At 46.2% G+C, this 14042-nt stretch overlaps 1 protein-coding gene across 2 annotated transcripts in view; it reads left to right on the top strand.

The window, feature by feature from the left end:
* Positions 1-13964, top strand: part of LOC105703646 (tyrosine-protein kinase transmembrane receptor Ror) — a 111003-nt gene extending 97039 nt beyond the window's left edge. The window contains exons 5-14 of one of the 2 annotated variants that reach the window (XM_012432170.1): positions 7274-7352; positions 8027-8291; positions 8373-8497; positions 8601-9148; positions 9236-9472; positions 9557-9687; positions 9745-9961; positions 10050-10391; positions 10466-10734; positions 10874-13964. In XM_012432170.1, coding sequence (XP_012287593.1) covers positions 7274-7352; positions 8027-8291; positions 8373-8497; positions 8601-9148; positions 9236-9472; positions 9557-9687; positions 9745-9961; positions 10050-10391; positions 10466-10734; positions 10874-11575 — 2915 coding nt within the window. In that variant the 3' untranslated portion in view covers positions 11576-13964. Of the gene's footprint in view, positions 1-7273; positions 7353-7497; positions 7659-8026; positions 8292-8372; positions 8498-8600; positions 9149-9235; positions 9473-9556; positions 9688-9744; positions 9962-10049; positions 10392-10465; positions 10735-10873 lie in introns of those variants that run through there. The other variant, XM_012432171.2, reaches the window with a different exon arrangement.
* Positions 13965-14042: the final 78 nt, after the last annotated feature.

Below are 14042 nucleotides of genomic sequence, written 5' to 3'. Positions count from 1 at the left end.
TTGCCCTCGGCCATTATAATTTCATGTAATTCCGCTAATGGGGATTACCCGCGGCGGCCGGGCATAAAATAATATTAAGCGAAACAGCTCCCTACCCGCAAGCTCGAACCTTAATCCTCCTTAATCCAGGGCCACGGGTCCCGAGGGATTATTTTCCACGGCGGCATCCGCGGGAAGCGTCGCTTCCGGCCGCGCGTGAATATCGAATTTCCAAAATGGCGGCGGGACGCGGACCGGCGACGCACAAAGCGAATCTAGGGAATATCGGGACGACGCCATCGAGAAACGCGACGGATCGGTTTTCGTAAACGCGGCTTTACGCCGGGGTTGCGACGTCGGTGTCTCTTTGGACGTCGCCCTTTGAAAAGCGCCTTGATGCCGCTCGGCGAAGCTTAAACGCGATTTATCGAGAGGCTCTTATCAAAGCCGGGGAAAAAAGAAATTTTTTTCCGCCTGATTTTCATCACGAGGATTTATTTTTCCGACGCGGGGTTTGAGGTTATGTCGGCGGGTGCTCCAAAAATCGATGGAAAAATTCACGTAATTATTAATAATATCACCATTTGGCCGAAGGATATTATTTTACGTGAAAATGTAAGCAGATGAAAATTCATCCGTGCAATTTTCCCACACCTCGTAATTGATGTCTCACGTAGAGATATGTAAAATGGAAAAGTTATGAATTAAAACTTGTTCGAGTCCTTAACTTTTTTCGCAAAAACGTAAGAAAAATATCTAAACTTCAAAATCTGCCAATATTCGACCTGAAATTAATGTTTATTCTGGGTAAGGAGTTCTTTGCAACATTCTGACCATACTCTTTACTGTACTACTGAGTCTACTTGCATGTTCAGAATCCCTAATGAAAGTTTTCCCTTGTTTGATCTCGAGGCCGACCACTTCCTTTCGGTGTCGGAAAATCTCCTGGAAAATGTCGCGGGCAGACGTTAAGTGTCGGCCGCGAAGCAGTCAAATCACGTAGAGGGCCTCCTTGGGCACTACTCGATTCAATTTGGGACAACACTTATCAAGCGGAGCCTCATGAATAATGTATTTGGCGCGGGACTCTGCCGGCCGCGAAAATGTTGCCGGCAGTCGCGTTTTCGGCCCGTAAAATCGAACCCCTGTCAATATCGAGGACGAAAATCGACGGAACGGAAGCTTCGTGCCCGGTAAACCAACTTCGATAGGTCGAAATGGTTTTTAACGCCACTCCTCGCCGGCGGGCGAATTATTTCCCTCGGAAAAAAATTCTACGCCACCTCCGACTTTCGCGAGGATGAATTTCCGAACAAAGCCGACTACCATATTCCCTGTTATTTCCGACATCTACGATCAACAATGCGCCGATAAAAAAAAAATACACCTCGCCCTGGACTTGACGTCACTGATAGTCAGCCCGTGTCCACGCGACGGAAGACGATCTGCACCACGAGCGACTCGTTTTGGAGAAAAATGGCCCGAACAAAACTTGTCACTCATGATTTTGTGGATATTTTTTATACAGAGAGTTTTCCTCCCACTTGTGCGGTTTGGTCGGAAAACGGGGTTTGATAGGGAGGAGCGGAGATACTGAGCGCCGGGCTGCGATGCATGAAGCTATTGTTACCTTTAACGACCCATTTTAGAGAAAAATGGTCGAAACAAAAGTTGTTCCTCGGGATTTTATGGATGTTTCTTGTAGAGAGAGTTTTTTTGTCACTCGCATGGTTTAGCTGGAAAGCGGGGCTCAGCGCGGAGATGCGGAGACGCCGGGCTCGATATGGCGATTTTTAATACAGTTCCTATTTTCATTATTAATTATCCGAGCGGACTGCATTTTCGCGGTGGCGGGCGCATTGTTTGCGCGTTATTGTTTGAAGTTTGAAAGCGATTGAAAATACCTTGTCGACGGGAATATTGTTTTCCGGTAGGGGGGCTGTGAGTGATGTCAATATTGGATTTAATTTATGCATTAGACAGGTGTACGCTGTCGAGTATGAAGTCCGTTCTTGAGTTAATCCATGCTTCATGGAATTATTTTTTCCTACGTCGGGCGAGTCGCGAAATCGCGTGACGATTGCCGTTGCATGCGCCGATGTAATATGTTTGATCTGCTGATTTGATCTAAAATGACTTGATGTATGAGCTCTCCATAAAAAAAAGAAAAAAGAAAAAAAAATGAAAACAGAAAAATTGTTGCACCCCGCGGAGAGAAATTACCGCGCACTCGATCACGCCACTCTAAGCAATAAATTTTTTCAATTTAAAAAGTGTAGAAAAAAAAAAGTGTATCATATCCAAAATAGACATTTTCACGCTTAACTTTTCAAGTTTTCAATTCCTTCGGGGTTTTCGGGAAAAATCGAGCTTTACTACCGCGCTACGACCGCAGGTGGAGGAGCCCTCTTTACGAGAGCATCACGTGGAGGTCTGTCCGATCGAATTCCCTTTTCTAAAGTTTTCCCTCCCCAGAGTTCCGGGGGAGGAAAATTCATTGGAAAATGGGGTATAAAGGAACCGAGAGGATAGAACTCAGAGAAGGAGATTTTCTTTCCGCGGCTTCCCCGCCCACCTCCTCGTGTTTCCTCCCCCCCCTCGCCCCCCCCCCCTTTACCTTTGTCTCTCGGTTCCCTGAGAGCGCGGTAATTGGACGAAGACTTTCGGTATCCGGAAAACGCCGACCGGAAGTAATCCCCGGCGTCGAGGAGTTATCGAAGGAGCAAGAGAAGAGGACGAGGGGATCCTTCAGGTGGGGTTACCCAGTGTTTACGGGGAAATTAATTCCCTGTTTACGGCGATAATTGGATGAGGACTTCCGGCATCGACGAGAAGAGAAAAAGATAAACCGGAAGCGATGCCCATCCGAGGAGGGAAACGAGGGTGGGCGGAAACCGCGAATCAAGGTATCACGAGGAATTGGTACTAATTACCCGAGGGGGGAAATTAATATTGATAACGATATTGATCGAACCACTTTATCATACGCGACGATTCGGGGGACTTCCGGTCACCGGAAGTGAGTCCCAGCTCGATGGAGAAGGAAGGTATTTGTGTGCGGGGATGTTAATACGGTATTTACGGTGAAAGTACCCCCTGTAAATACTTTCCTTTACATGCCGCCCCTGAAATGCGATAATTGGACGGGCACTTCCGGCCTCCGGAAATGGCGGGCCCGTTCTTCCTCTTGGCCATAAATTCCCGACCGCGACGTCCGCGATGGGAAGGGAATGGCATGCTCGATCCCCGTATATGCCCTGTATTCCCGTATCGCTTATCGGCGACCGGAAGTGCGAAGGATAAGCCGGCTAAGGGGCATTAATAATTCCCTCCTTTCCTAGTCCGACCGTGGCGACAAAACTTTCCTCCGCCATACTTATCAACATCCAGCCTGGCCCCGTTTGTGCCAAACTGCACGCACTCCTGGGGACACGCGATTTTCCGCTCCTCGGGTTGCAAATGTCGGACGAGTGCATAATTAAACGCGACCCCCTTGTAAATATGACTCTGGGGTCGGCGCCGTGAAGAATCGAAAAATCGCGCCGATGAAAGAACTTCGAGTCGCCATATTGGAGAAATAAAAAATCGCCGCCTTTTTTTTCTTCAATAAATTTATTTCATAATTTTTACAATTACTGTGATAGCGACTCGGGGGGAGTCAGGAAATTTCCGATACAAAAAATCGTCAGTGGGAATTAAGGAACCCAAAATGATACAAAGTATAATACAAAACTAATCAGGCTGGAATTTCATGACATCCAGTACTCACCAAGCCATCTAAAAATGAATAGGGAAAATATCATAAAATAATTGAAAACCTGGTGGAAAATAATCAAGAAAGGTTCACCTCCTCCACGTGATTCCGAAGCCAATCTCGAGAGAGAAAACATCGGCTTATGAGCAGGGGGGAGGGACGAGGGACGTCAAAGCGAGGAGGCAATCTCCCCGGCAATAATCGTCGAGGGTGGTTTATCGTAGTCGAATTGGTTTTTAAGAACGTCCAGAGATGGGGAGGGAAAAGAGGGGCCCTCCATATTTTTCTGTACACGCGTTCACAGAAGACCCGCTCCGCTCCCCTCGGCGGCTGGGGAGCAAATAACGCCCGCGATTCGGATCTACCCCTCGAGACCCGCATCGAGGCTTCCCCCACTCCGCTGCCCAGGCTTCCCCCACTCCACTGACCAGGCTTCCCCCACTCCGCCACTTGCGGATTACCCTCTCCCCTATACTACTCCCTCCACTCCACAGATCCGAAAAGTACAAAGCGAAGTGCAGAGTTAAGTAAGTACAGGGCCGGGCCACTTCGAGAGGAGCTCCCCGTGTCTCCCCCGGAAAATTTTATTTTCATCTCAAGACCCCCGGCGAACTTGTCTCGCTCCCTCTTCCACTTTTAAGGGGCACTGGGAGGGGGAGGACCGCTCTCCCCAATTTTCCTGCCAATGGGAGGAATAATTTATGGAGAATTAATTATTAGCGCACTTTTTCGAACGACACTGGGGCGGAAAATGAAATTCTTGATTTATCGAAAAATCGTTAATTCTGTAAGCGGATTTTTTTTTTCCTCTCGTTTTGAGCCAAGAAAAAACAATTATGTGACGTGAAATTTGCGGGTACTTAATTTTTTGATATTAACCAAGTGTTAATTTACAATTCGGGTTTTCTTCGGAAATTCCTTGTCAGTTGGAAACTTGCAATGTTCTTTTTTTTTTTTTTGAGAGAGAGAGAGACGTCTAAGGCAATCGAAGGGGGATCGATAGATTTTAAGGGTGGATTAACATATTCCATTCCAAGAGAGCCCTACTCAGAGGGGTGGGCTCGTGTACCGGCATATTTAAATTAGGTCGCGAAAAAAGAAAGACCGCCACCCATCTCGGGGGTGGAAGAGGCTCCGAAAGTTTCGACTCTCTTATCGCGAGCCGAAAGCGGCACGGGGCGTTTTTAAAGTCTAATTTCTCCCCAGCAGCCTGGAAGACGGCATATTTAACGACACTTCCGAGACAGTCGGAAAGTTTTCCTCCCCCCGTCTATTTTCCCCACCCTTTTCCCTCTTTCTAGCCGTTAGCATTTTCCGGGACGCCCCGGCAATCTTATTACCGGAATAAACAGAAATTAAACGCTTTGCGCCGTAAAGGCGACACTTATTCCGCATCCTGTCAAGGGGTGAAAATTCATTCCCACCCGCGACCTCGAAAAGTACATAATTTCAAAATATTATTTTCTAACCTTTTCGTGAAAATCCGTTTGTTATCTATATTTTTAGATGGAGGGAGGGAATTTTTGGAACGCTAGGAAAATATTCTGGGGGTTGGGATAGGATGGAAAACATGGATTTCTTTTTTTTTCCATTCAAGTAGGTAAGCCTTCGGAGAAAATCAAGATGGCGGACGCGTAGTAGCATCCCAAGCGTTATACTTACCATTCATTCGAAAATTCATTTCGTCCCCTTCGGACCTGAATTTCGCGTCCACCTGTATTTCATATTAAGGAACTGGACCTTCAGAATGTCAGGAAAATGTTTACGCGGGTTTAAGAGGGATAACAGACGGAGATTTATTTATTTTCATTAAACTAGGTAAGCCCTCGGGCCAATTCAAGATGGCGGCTCGTAGGTGTCGAGACGCGGAGGAACAGAGATATTTCGTCGTGGTTTTACGAGGTACGACCGTTTCGTCTTGTCTTCCGGGTGTGCGATGCACGACGCTGGATTCCCAATGTATATATCTATATATCTTGTACATAAACATATATGTACACGATATACTTTTCACTTCGGATGTACGACACCGGGCGAAGTATCGGCGAAGTCGTTGGCCGCTTCGCGGGGGTCGCTCTCGTCCGCGTGACAAAATCAATTGCGATCCCCGTCGCGTCGTTTCGCTTTTATTGCCTTTCCACCGGGTCTTGTTTCTTATTGTCCTCAAAACTTTCCGGCCTGATGCGACTCGACGGTTCGCCACTTCGCGCTGAAAGCTCCGAAAGAATCCTCGCTCCAATTTCCTCCGCGATCGCCATTTCCCTCCCCCTACCGGAAGTCCTGAAACAAAGATACTTTCTAACCTTTTTAGATCGTCGTGCACTTTAAAGATACAACGTTTACACCGTTATAACCTCACTTTTGGTTGTGCCCTTTAGAAATAATTAATTTACGCTGTTCTAACCTCTATTCAATCGAGATTATAAAAGAAAGAAAGAAAATACGAAAGCGAAGAGCTTGCACTCCAACATTTCCTTGAAAGGAAGGAAAAAGAAAAAGAAATTACAATTTGATATTTCCTTAACAGCGAGTAATACGATTGTAACTTGAAAATTCAACCGCAGGGTTTAATCGGGTTCGAAAATAGGGGCATTTAATTTACCCGGAGCTCGTTAACGAGATTTAAGACGAGTGAATGCCTGTCGAGGGTGGCGGAAAAAGAGAGGAGGAGGAAAAGAAAAAGAAAACGGAGGAAAGGACGAGAAGAGAGGAGTCTGCCGGATGAATTCGAAGCTTTCACTCGAGGAGCGTCTTGGCCCGAGTTTTCCGGGTCTCGTTTGTTTGTCTAGAGAGAGGTGTAAAAATTGAATCGGGGGTGCGGGAGGGTGATGAAGAAAGTTCGCGGCACTTTTGCAGGCCGACTCCTCTCCCTCGCGTTGTTCCCTTTCGTCTCGTGGGCTCTTTAGAAATCCCGTTTACGTAAAGAGGGGCCAGACGCGCCGGCCTTGGGGGGAGATAAATAATAAATGGGAATGCGAGGGTCCTGCTTTTTAATTTTTTCCCCCCTTTCTCGCCTCTCCGTTTCCGAAAAGCGGGCCCGCACAAAGCCGGCTCCTTCGCCCGTGGATAAAAGGATTAATACGACGCTCCACCTGCGAGGCCCTCGCACTTTGTATTCCCCTGACACAAGCCGTGATATATCGCGTGGTCGAGATCGGAAAGACCTTCCGCGAATTTCTTCAGGCCCCTCTTTCTATCTTCCACGGAATTCCCACCTAAGACGGGCCGTGAAATCTCTAAATCTCTAGGAACAAAAAAAGAAATAAGTACTCTCGCCGAAGCCATTCGGCTGCGCTCCTGCGACGCCATTTTGGATTCCGAGAAGTTCAGACTGAGATTAAGAAAACAGTAAAAACAGCAAAGACTCGTAATAGAGTGGAGTAAATCCCAAGATTTATTTGAATGCGCACTGAATATGCAATTTGAATGTGCCCCTCCACTCGAAATTCCGAGAAATGATGAATTTTAATGAGGTTGCGCAATTAGCGGAAAAGAATTCTGCCGTGGATAAAACTTTTATTTTGGGGTTTTTTGTTACAGCTGGGAAAGGGGCTAGTCCTACGAGCGAGGCTGCGGGACACTCGCCGATTGTGCCTAATTTTTTCGATCGATTGGACAAGTAAGTTGGACATGTTTTTAATTATTAGACTATTCGCTTTCTTCTCGGGCGGTTGCAGACGAGTTCAAACATGGCGGGTGCGCGAATCGATTATCGAAGTCGCGACGCGCGGCGTGTCGATTGCAATTGCAAATGGCCGCCGGGTGTGGTGTCAAATGACACAAAGTTTACGTTTAAATCCAATGTTTTGATTGTTGAATTTGTAATTATGAAGCTACTCGCGTACCTAGTGTTGTTGCAGATTTCGTGTATTTTTATACTAGCTGAGAAAACTAGCCTAAGTGTTACGGATAATGCCGGGTCGAGGTGAGCTTTATTCGCTGTTGTTCATTCCTAGGTTATGAAGTCTCGGCAAAAAAAATGTTCTATTTCCTGTCGTGAACGCGATATTTCCTTGGTGTAGAATTAATAGTTACTTCAGATTCTTTATTATTTAACGTATTATAGACGCGCTAAACGATGACAATGAAGCTTGTTGGTAAACGTACTCGTTAGTTTGAGGTTATATTTTGTGGACGTTCGTAAACATTTTAATCACAGGCACGGACGTCGAGATAACGAGTAAGAGTCTCAAGGACCTTCTTTGTTGAGATGATATGCCTTTGAATTGAGAATTTGTCGTTTTTAATTGTTGTGGCTCTTTGTTGATAATTATGTTTTGTTGTTTTGAATAGCACGACCAGCGATGTTAGAATGACTGTATCAGGAAATGGAGCCTCAACTCCACACATGTCTCACCCACCGGCGACTAACGCCTTTGGTGCTTTGCCTCCGAGCTCTCAGCCCACCAGTTCACAGTCGAGTACGATGGATCTCACTGCATCGAGCGGCCTTAGTAATGTCAATATGCAACTACTGTCAGGAGCGACGAACCTCGCCAGCCTACCCGGAGCAAGTTCTATGCCTGCGCGAAAGGACAATCATGAGGGAAGTTGTGAGGTGAGAATTTCCCAATTTATTTCAAGATCTGTCTCAATTCTTAATCCTAAGAACGTGTAATCTATTTACTTTCTTTTCCAGCTGTACATCGGTGAAACGTGTGCAAATTTTGTTGGAAATCAGTCCGTCTACATCCTGTACCCGATGACACAGAAGCTGTTGGAGGATAAATTGACACAAGCATTTCGTGTGATTAACTACTCAAAGTATGAACCCTTAAAAGTGTCATTTGCATGTCAGTCGTCACGCTCAGCTGAATAATAATGTATGATCGTATTTCATTTAGAGATTATCTTTCTACCTTTGCAGCGAACTGTCCTCCAACTGTGAAAGTTACGCAAAGCCATCCTTGTGCTATTCCACCTTTCCGATCTGCAGAGACGGACTGAAGAACAAGAAACCCAAGAATTCCGAGGCCAGTACGCAGCTATTTAATCTACTCAACTCCAATCAGGGTGAACTTAACGAAGAGAATGACGGTGACGAGAGCGTCGATGACATCCCGAGATCTCGCAGACTCCCTCGGAAGCGGAGTGCAAAATTTGGACCGGGCATTGAGTCCATTCTGGATAAAGAAGGAAAAGTACCAAACCGAAGACTAATCGGACACAGTTACGGAGACACAAGGTCTGCTGCGAGGAACGAACTTAATCGTCGATTGCGAAGAATCTGCAGGGCAGAGTGCGAAATGTTGGAAAACGAATTGTGTCGTAAGGAATATGCAATTGCCAAGAGACATCCGTTGATCGGACAGCAAGTGCCTTTGGTAAAATGTTCCGACCTGCCCCTGGATGGCTCCGAAGAAGCTGTCGACTGTCTCAGTCTCGGACTCTCCACTGAACACAATATCGAAGAAAGTGGGTACAACGGAAGAAACACTTCTTATCAAAACTTTTTTCTGCAATCATGAGTGATTATAAATTTACGTGATTCTTAATTTCTAGACGATTACTGCTTCTGGCGTAGTGGTAATCAATATCGAGGCGTAACGAACGTGAGTGCTTCGGGACGTCCATGTCTTCGGTGGTCAGAACATTTTAATTTGCCAATCGCGGATTATCCAGAGTTAAGAGGAAATCACTCCTACTGTCGAAATCCTGGAGGTAACGAAGCTCAGCCTTGGTGTTACGTAGACTCCAACCACAAAATGCTGAAAGAGTTCTGCGATATACCAAGATGTGGTACGTGCAAAAATTCACTAACAATGTTCTGACCAAATTAATATTAATATCAGCTACAAGAAACATATCTTCTCCTCTCCGCAGAAGATTTGCTGATCTATGCCGTAGTGGCTGTTGTCCTAAGCGGTGGATTCGTCATCATCCTGGTTTGTTACTGCTGCTGCTACAAAAGCAGAAAATCCAGAAGACACACGAACCACTTGCCCTCGAACAAGGTAAGGCTTCATTAATGTTATAAATATGTTTTACTACCTTCTAAAAATTGTTTTTAGATGTTGACCGGTATGCAGTGCGACAAGAACATTTACGACGGAAGACGGAGCACGACCCAGCCCATGGAGATGAGTTCCCTCCTAGCGGGTCCGGGTAACACGACTCCAGGAACAGGAACTCTGAGCAGCGGCAGCAGCAGAACTTCCAACAATCGAGTGCCCCAATTTACGGTAAACAATGTGACCTTCCTCCAGGAACTCGGAGAGGGTGCCTTCGGTGAGTAGATGAGCCCTTTATTAATAAACCTTAATCACCACGTTTTTTTCCAATTTTTATCATAATCGCAACACCATTCTCCCTCCAGGAAAGGTGTACAAAGGCGAACTTCAGAGCGACAGCAAATGCGAAGGCTCAATCTACGTAGCTGTGAAGACCCTGAAGGAGAACGCCAGCCCGAAGACCCAGAGCGACTTCAAGAGGGAAGTCGACCTGATGACCGACCTGAGACATCCGAACATCATTTGTTTATTAGGAGTCGTGTTGAAGGGGGAACCTATGTGCATGCTCTTCGAGTACATGACCCAGGGCGACCTGCATGAATTTCTGATCTGCCATTCCCCGAGGTCCGACGTCCCCCTGAACAACGGGAACGGGAAGATTCTGGAACAACCCGAATTTCTGCACATAGCGCTGCAGATTGCATCCGGTGGGTGACTTGTAAAATCTGTTACGATCTCTATTTTGTACTTTGGATCGCTTAATTGACCATTGTCTCCTCAGGAATGGAATATCTAGCTGGACATCATTACGTCCATCGCGACCTGGCGGCGAGGAACTGCCTGGTGGGCGATAGTCTTACCGTGAAGATCTCGGATTTTGGACTGTCTCGAGACATCTACAGCAGCGATTATTATAGAGTTCAGTCCAAGAGTCTACTTCCGGTGCGATGGATGCCACCAGAGTCCATCCTCTACGGGAAGTTCACGACTGAGTCCGATGTCTGGAGCTTTGGCGTCGTGCTCTGGGAGATCTACAGCTACGGCTTGCAGGTAATTCCTTCATGAGCTTTTAGGTAAATCCTGGAATGAAAATGTTCACTTAAGACCCTGTAATGAACTTTTCTGGTCCATTTTGATTACCAGTTAATATGCTTAATACAATAGAATTAATGTTCATTTCTTTTCGCAGCCATATTACGGCTACAACAACCAGGAAGTGATCGACATGATCCGCTCCCGACAGCTTCTGCCCTGCCCTGAGGACTGTCCAACAATGATCTACAGTCTGATGATAGAGTGCTGGCACGAGGTGGCGAACCGCAGGCCCCAGTTCCCTGAGATACATCATCGTCTTCACAACTGGTACACGAATCAGACGTACTTGAGCGACTTCTGTAACGAGTCGGTCGCGAGTTACGGCAGCGGCCACAAGGTTGGCCGAGGGAACTCCACGGCGCCGACCTTCAGGAACGACTCCCTGAAGAGGGCGGACCCTCTCTTCAAGGCCAACCACGAGTCCCCCTTGTGCGCCGTGAACGACCATGGGCAGACGATAAAGTCCCTCCCTGTTAACGTCGGTAACGTCCACAACCCTAACTCCATGGCTGACCAGAGGACGCATGCGTCCTTCGGCCTTGAGCACAACTCTTCAGGGACTCCGGTGAATTTCCATGGTGGAAACGTTAACGGGAACCATGTAGAGTACGAGGACAAGATGTGCTGCTCGCCTAAATTGAGCGGGGCGAAGAAAGTACTGCCGACCACCCCTCAGATGGCGACCTCGAAGAGCAACAACGCGAACGGGACCAGACCCTTGCAGAATGGGGCGCAGCTCGTCGTCAGGTTACCGGACCCCAGCAAGATCGCCACCGAGACCAGGGTCTCCAAGTGACGGGGTGAAGAAAGAGACGGTGATCCGTAGGGGTCGGTCCTGGTTCCCGGATTCGGGGACCAACCTGGGGCCACTGGAGCGCGTCGTCGGGCCATGGCTGCCGCTTCCTGAGCGGCTGGAGGTACCCTGGGATTTTTTTTACAAAGTCTTCGGGAACTAACTTGGACTCGTTTCTGGAAGGAAAGGCGGATCTAGAGTCCGGGAAAAAATAGAGGTGGTGGATACGCATGACGGTGGAGGGTCCTCAGGTGGAACCGTGGTGGAAATCGAGATGACCTTGTAGGTGGTACCAGTTGGCGCACCTCGTTCTTAAGTTACGTTGCTTAAGGTACTTGAAGAAGTAGCTAGGTATCTCAAGAAGTATTATCCTCGGTATTCGGCACGCGCGCCGGAATTGCGTGGGGTCGACCTGAACCTGTCCCTCGATTCCTGGAGTCGTCGCTTTTAAACTGACTATGGACTCACAGATAACGGAAATCTCCGTTTTTTTTTCTGTGATACCTTGAAGAGAGTTGCCGGGAGTTCCGTGTTGGGGCTTGAAGATGAACATTAGGGGCGAGGTCATACACATGATCGCATTGAAAATGACTTGGACACTTCAGAAGTAAAACGGCGGACGGGCCATCCTCGACTTTCCCGAGTATTCTCGCGTCCTGAGATTAATGTATATAAATGTGACTTTCTCGAGGAATTACCTTTCTAGGGATGAATCGCGACTGCCAATGCGATGGCCCGGAAGCTGGTCGCTTCCGAGGCACTTTGGATATATATTTCTTTTCTCTTTTTATATCTCGTTTCCAAAGCATTTCCCTTCGGAGGCGACGCACCTGTAACTATCGTACTGCCTAGCGGGGCATTCGATTGTATTTAATATTAGTATTTATTTATATGTATTTTTATTTCGGGGGAAATGCTGAAGTCCTTACACGTCGGATTTCCCGACTCGCGATTTGAGAACAATTGTTGTTAACCCTTTAACGGTGGAATTTCATCTATATTTTTTTTTTTTCAAATCAAGCGATGCCGCGTACTCCTTAATTATGACAAAATGACTGTTAGTACTAGTTATATTGTAAAAATATTTTATTGTTTAAAAATGTACATGTAACATTATGTCACGGGATTTTACTCGTCAATTTCTCGAAAATGAGTGTTCTCGGTAAATTCCGTTAAAGGGTTAAATATCGACTGATAGACTTCGCGTGTCGCGATAATGACCCACTTTTAATCGCTCCGACAGACAGGCAAATCGTTCGTCATTAATCATCGATTACCCCCTTATCCCGCGAATCGTTATATCTATTTAATTGCGATTCCTCGATTTTAACCGAGCCTAATTAACTCTTTCTCGCCAACCGCCGATAAAGTATTTATTTATTAACGCGAACGAGGGAACTTTCTGCCGACTTGTCGGTAGTACTTTCGAAGCCTGAAAGAAAGAAAAAAAGAAAAAAGAGAGAAAGGAAAGGGTAATAACAATGACTGCCGGGATATTTCCAGTCGACATTGCAATAATTAACGACTTCGAGAACACCTGACTGAATCGCGAGTTTTGTCCGCACAAAATGCGAATTTTCGGGATATTTACACTGTTGTAATATGTGTACAACACTGCGATCCGTCGATTGTCAGTTTCGACGTTAGTGATAAGACTTAAATGTACACTGACAAAAGGGCAGTAAGTCTTAAACGTCCACCGATGTGAATTTACATACTCCGTCATTGGTTGTTTCGATGGCACAATAAATCCCAATTAAGTTACGTTGTCTCCGTAACATCATATTCAGATTCTAAGGGAAGTTAAGGGAAATTATAACGTAATGTTACAATTTAATTCAGATACACAATGCATTTTTTTTTTTATATATATATATGAAACTGGTTACGAGGTGACTTAAAATGTATGTAAATTTCCATCGATCTTTATCAGTGTACTTGGCGCGAGACTCTGCCGAGCGAAGGTGGACTATTAACGGCTCGTTGAAAAGGGAATAAGAGTCGAATTACTTTAACAATAAACGTTTTTTATCGACGAATCTTCCGGCGTAGAAAGACCTGAGAGCCCTTCGGAGGAAAGGGGGCGAGTACAATACTTTTTATATCATTTTTTATCGCGATTTGGACGCGCGAATTTAGTCCACGTGGACGTCGGTTTTCGAGGGACGATCCGAGAAATCGTTTCTAGCCCCTCGGAGAGGACCTTTTTTTAATTCAAAGACGAAGTAGCGAAGTGGATCGTTTCCGTAAAGTCCACTTCGCCGGTTCGTCACGAGGATCTAGGCTTAATATTAATTTATGTCGAGCGTCATACGGCGAGCGAGGATGTAGTCGTATAAGTCCTTTATACATATATTCAACGGAATACAATATACAATTTAATGTTTTTGTACGCTGGCGGTGGGTTGAACTTCGTTCCCTTCTAGGTATAAAGCATGTATGACTGTTCTTAAACAATTCGGGTGAAATA

The sequence above is a fragment of the Orussus abietinus genome, unplaced genomic scaffold (genome assembly GCF_000612105.2).
Source record: "Orussus abietinus isolate OABI.00-Male unplaced genomic scaffold, Oabi_2.0 scaffold26, whole genome shotgun sequence".
Lineage (NCBI taxonomy): Eukaryota > Metazoa > Arthropoda > Insecta > Hymenoptera > Orussidae > Orussus > Orussus abietinus.
The sequence above is the reverse complement of the archived record's forward strand: the minus strand, read 5'-3'. Positions and strand labels throughout refer to the sequence as shown.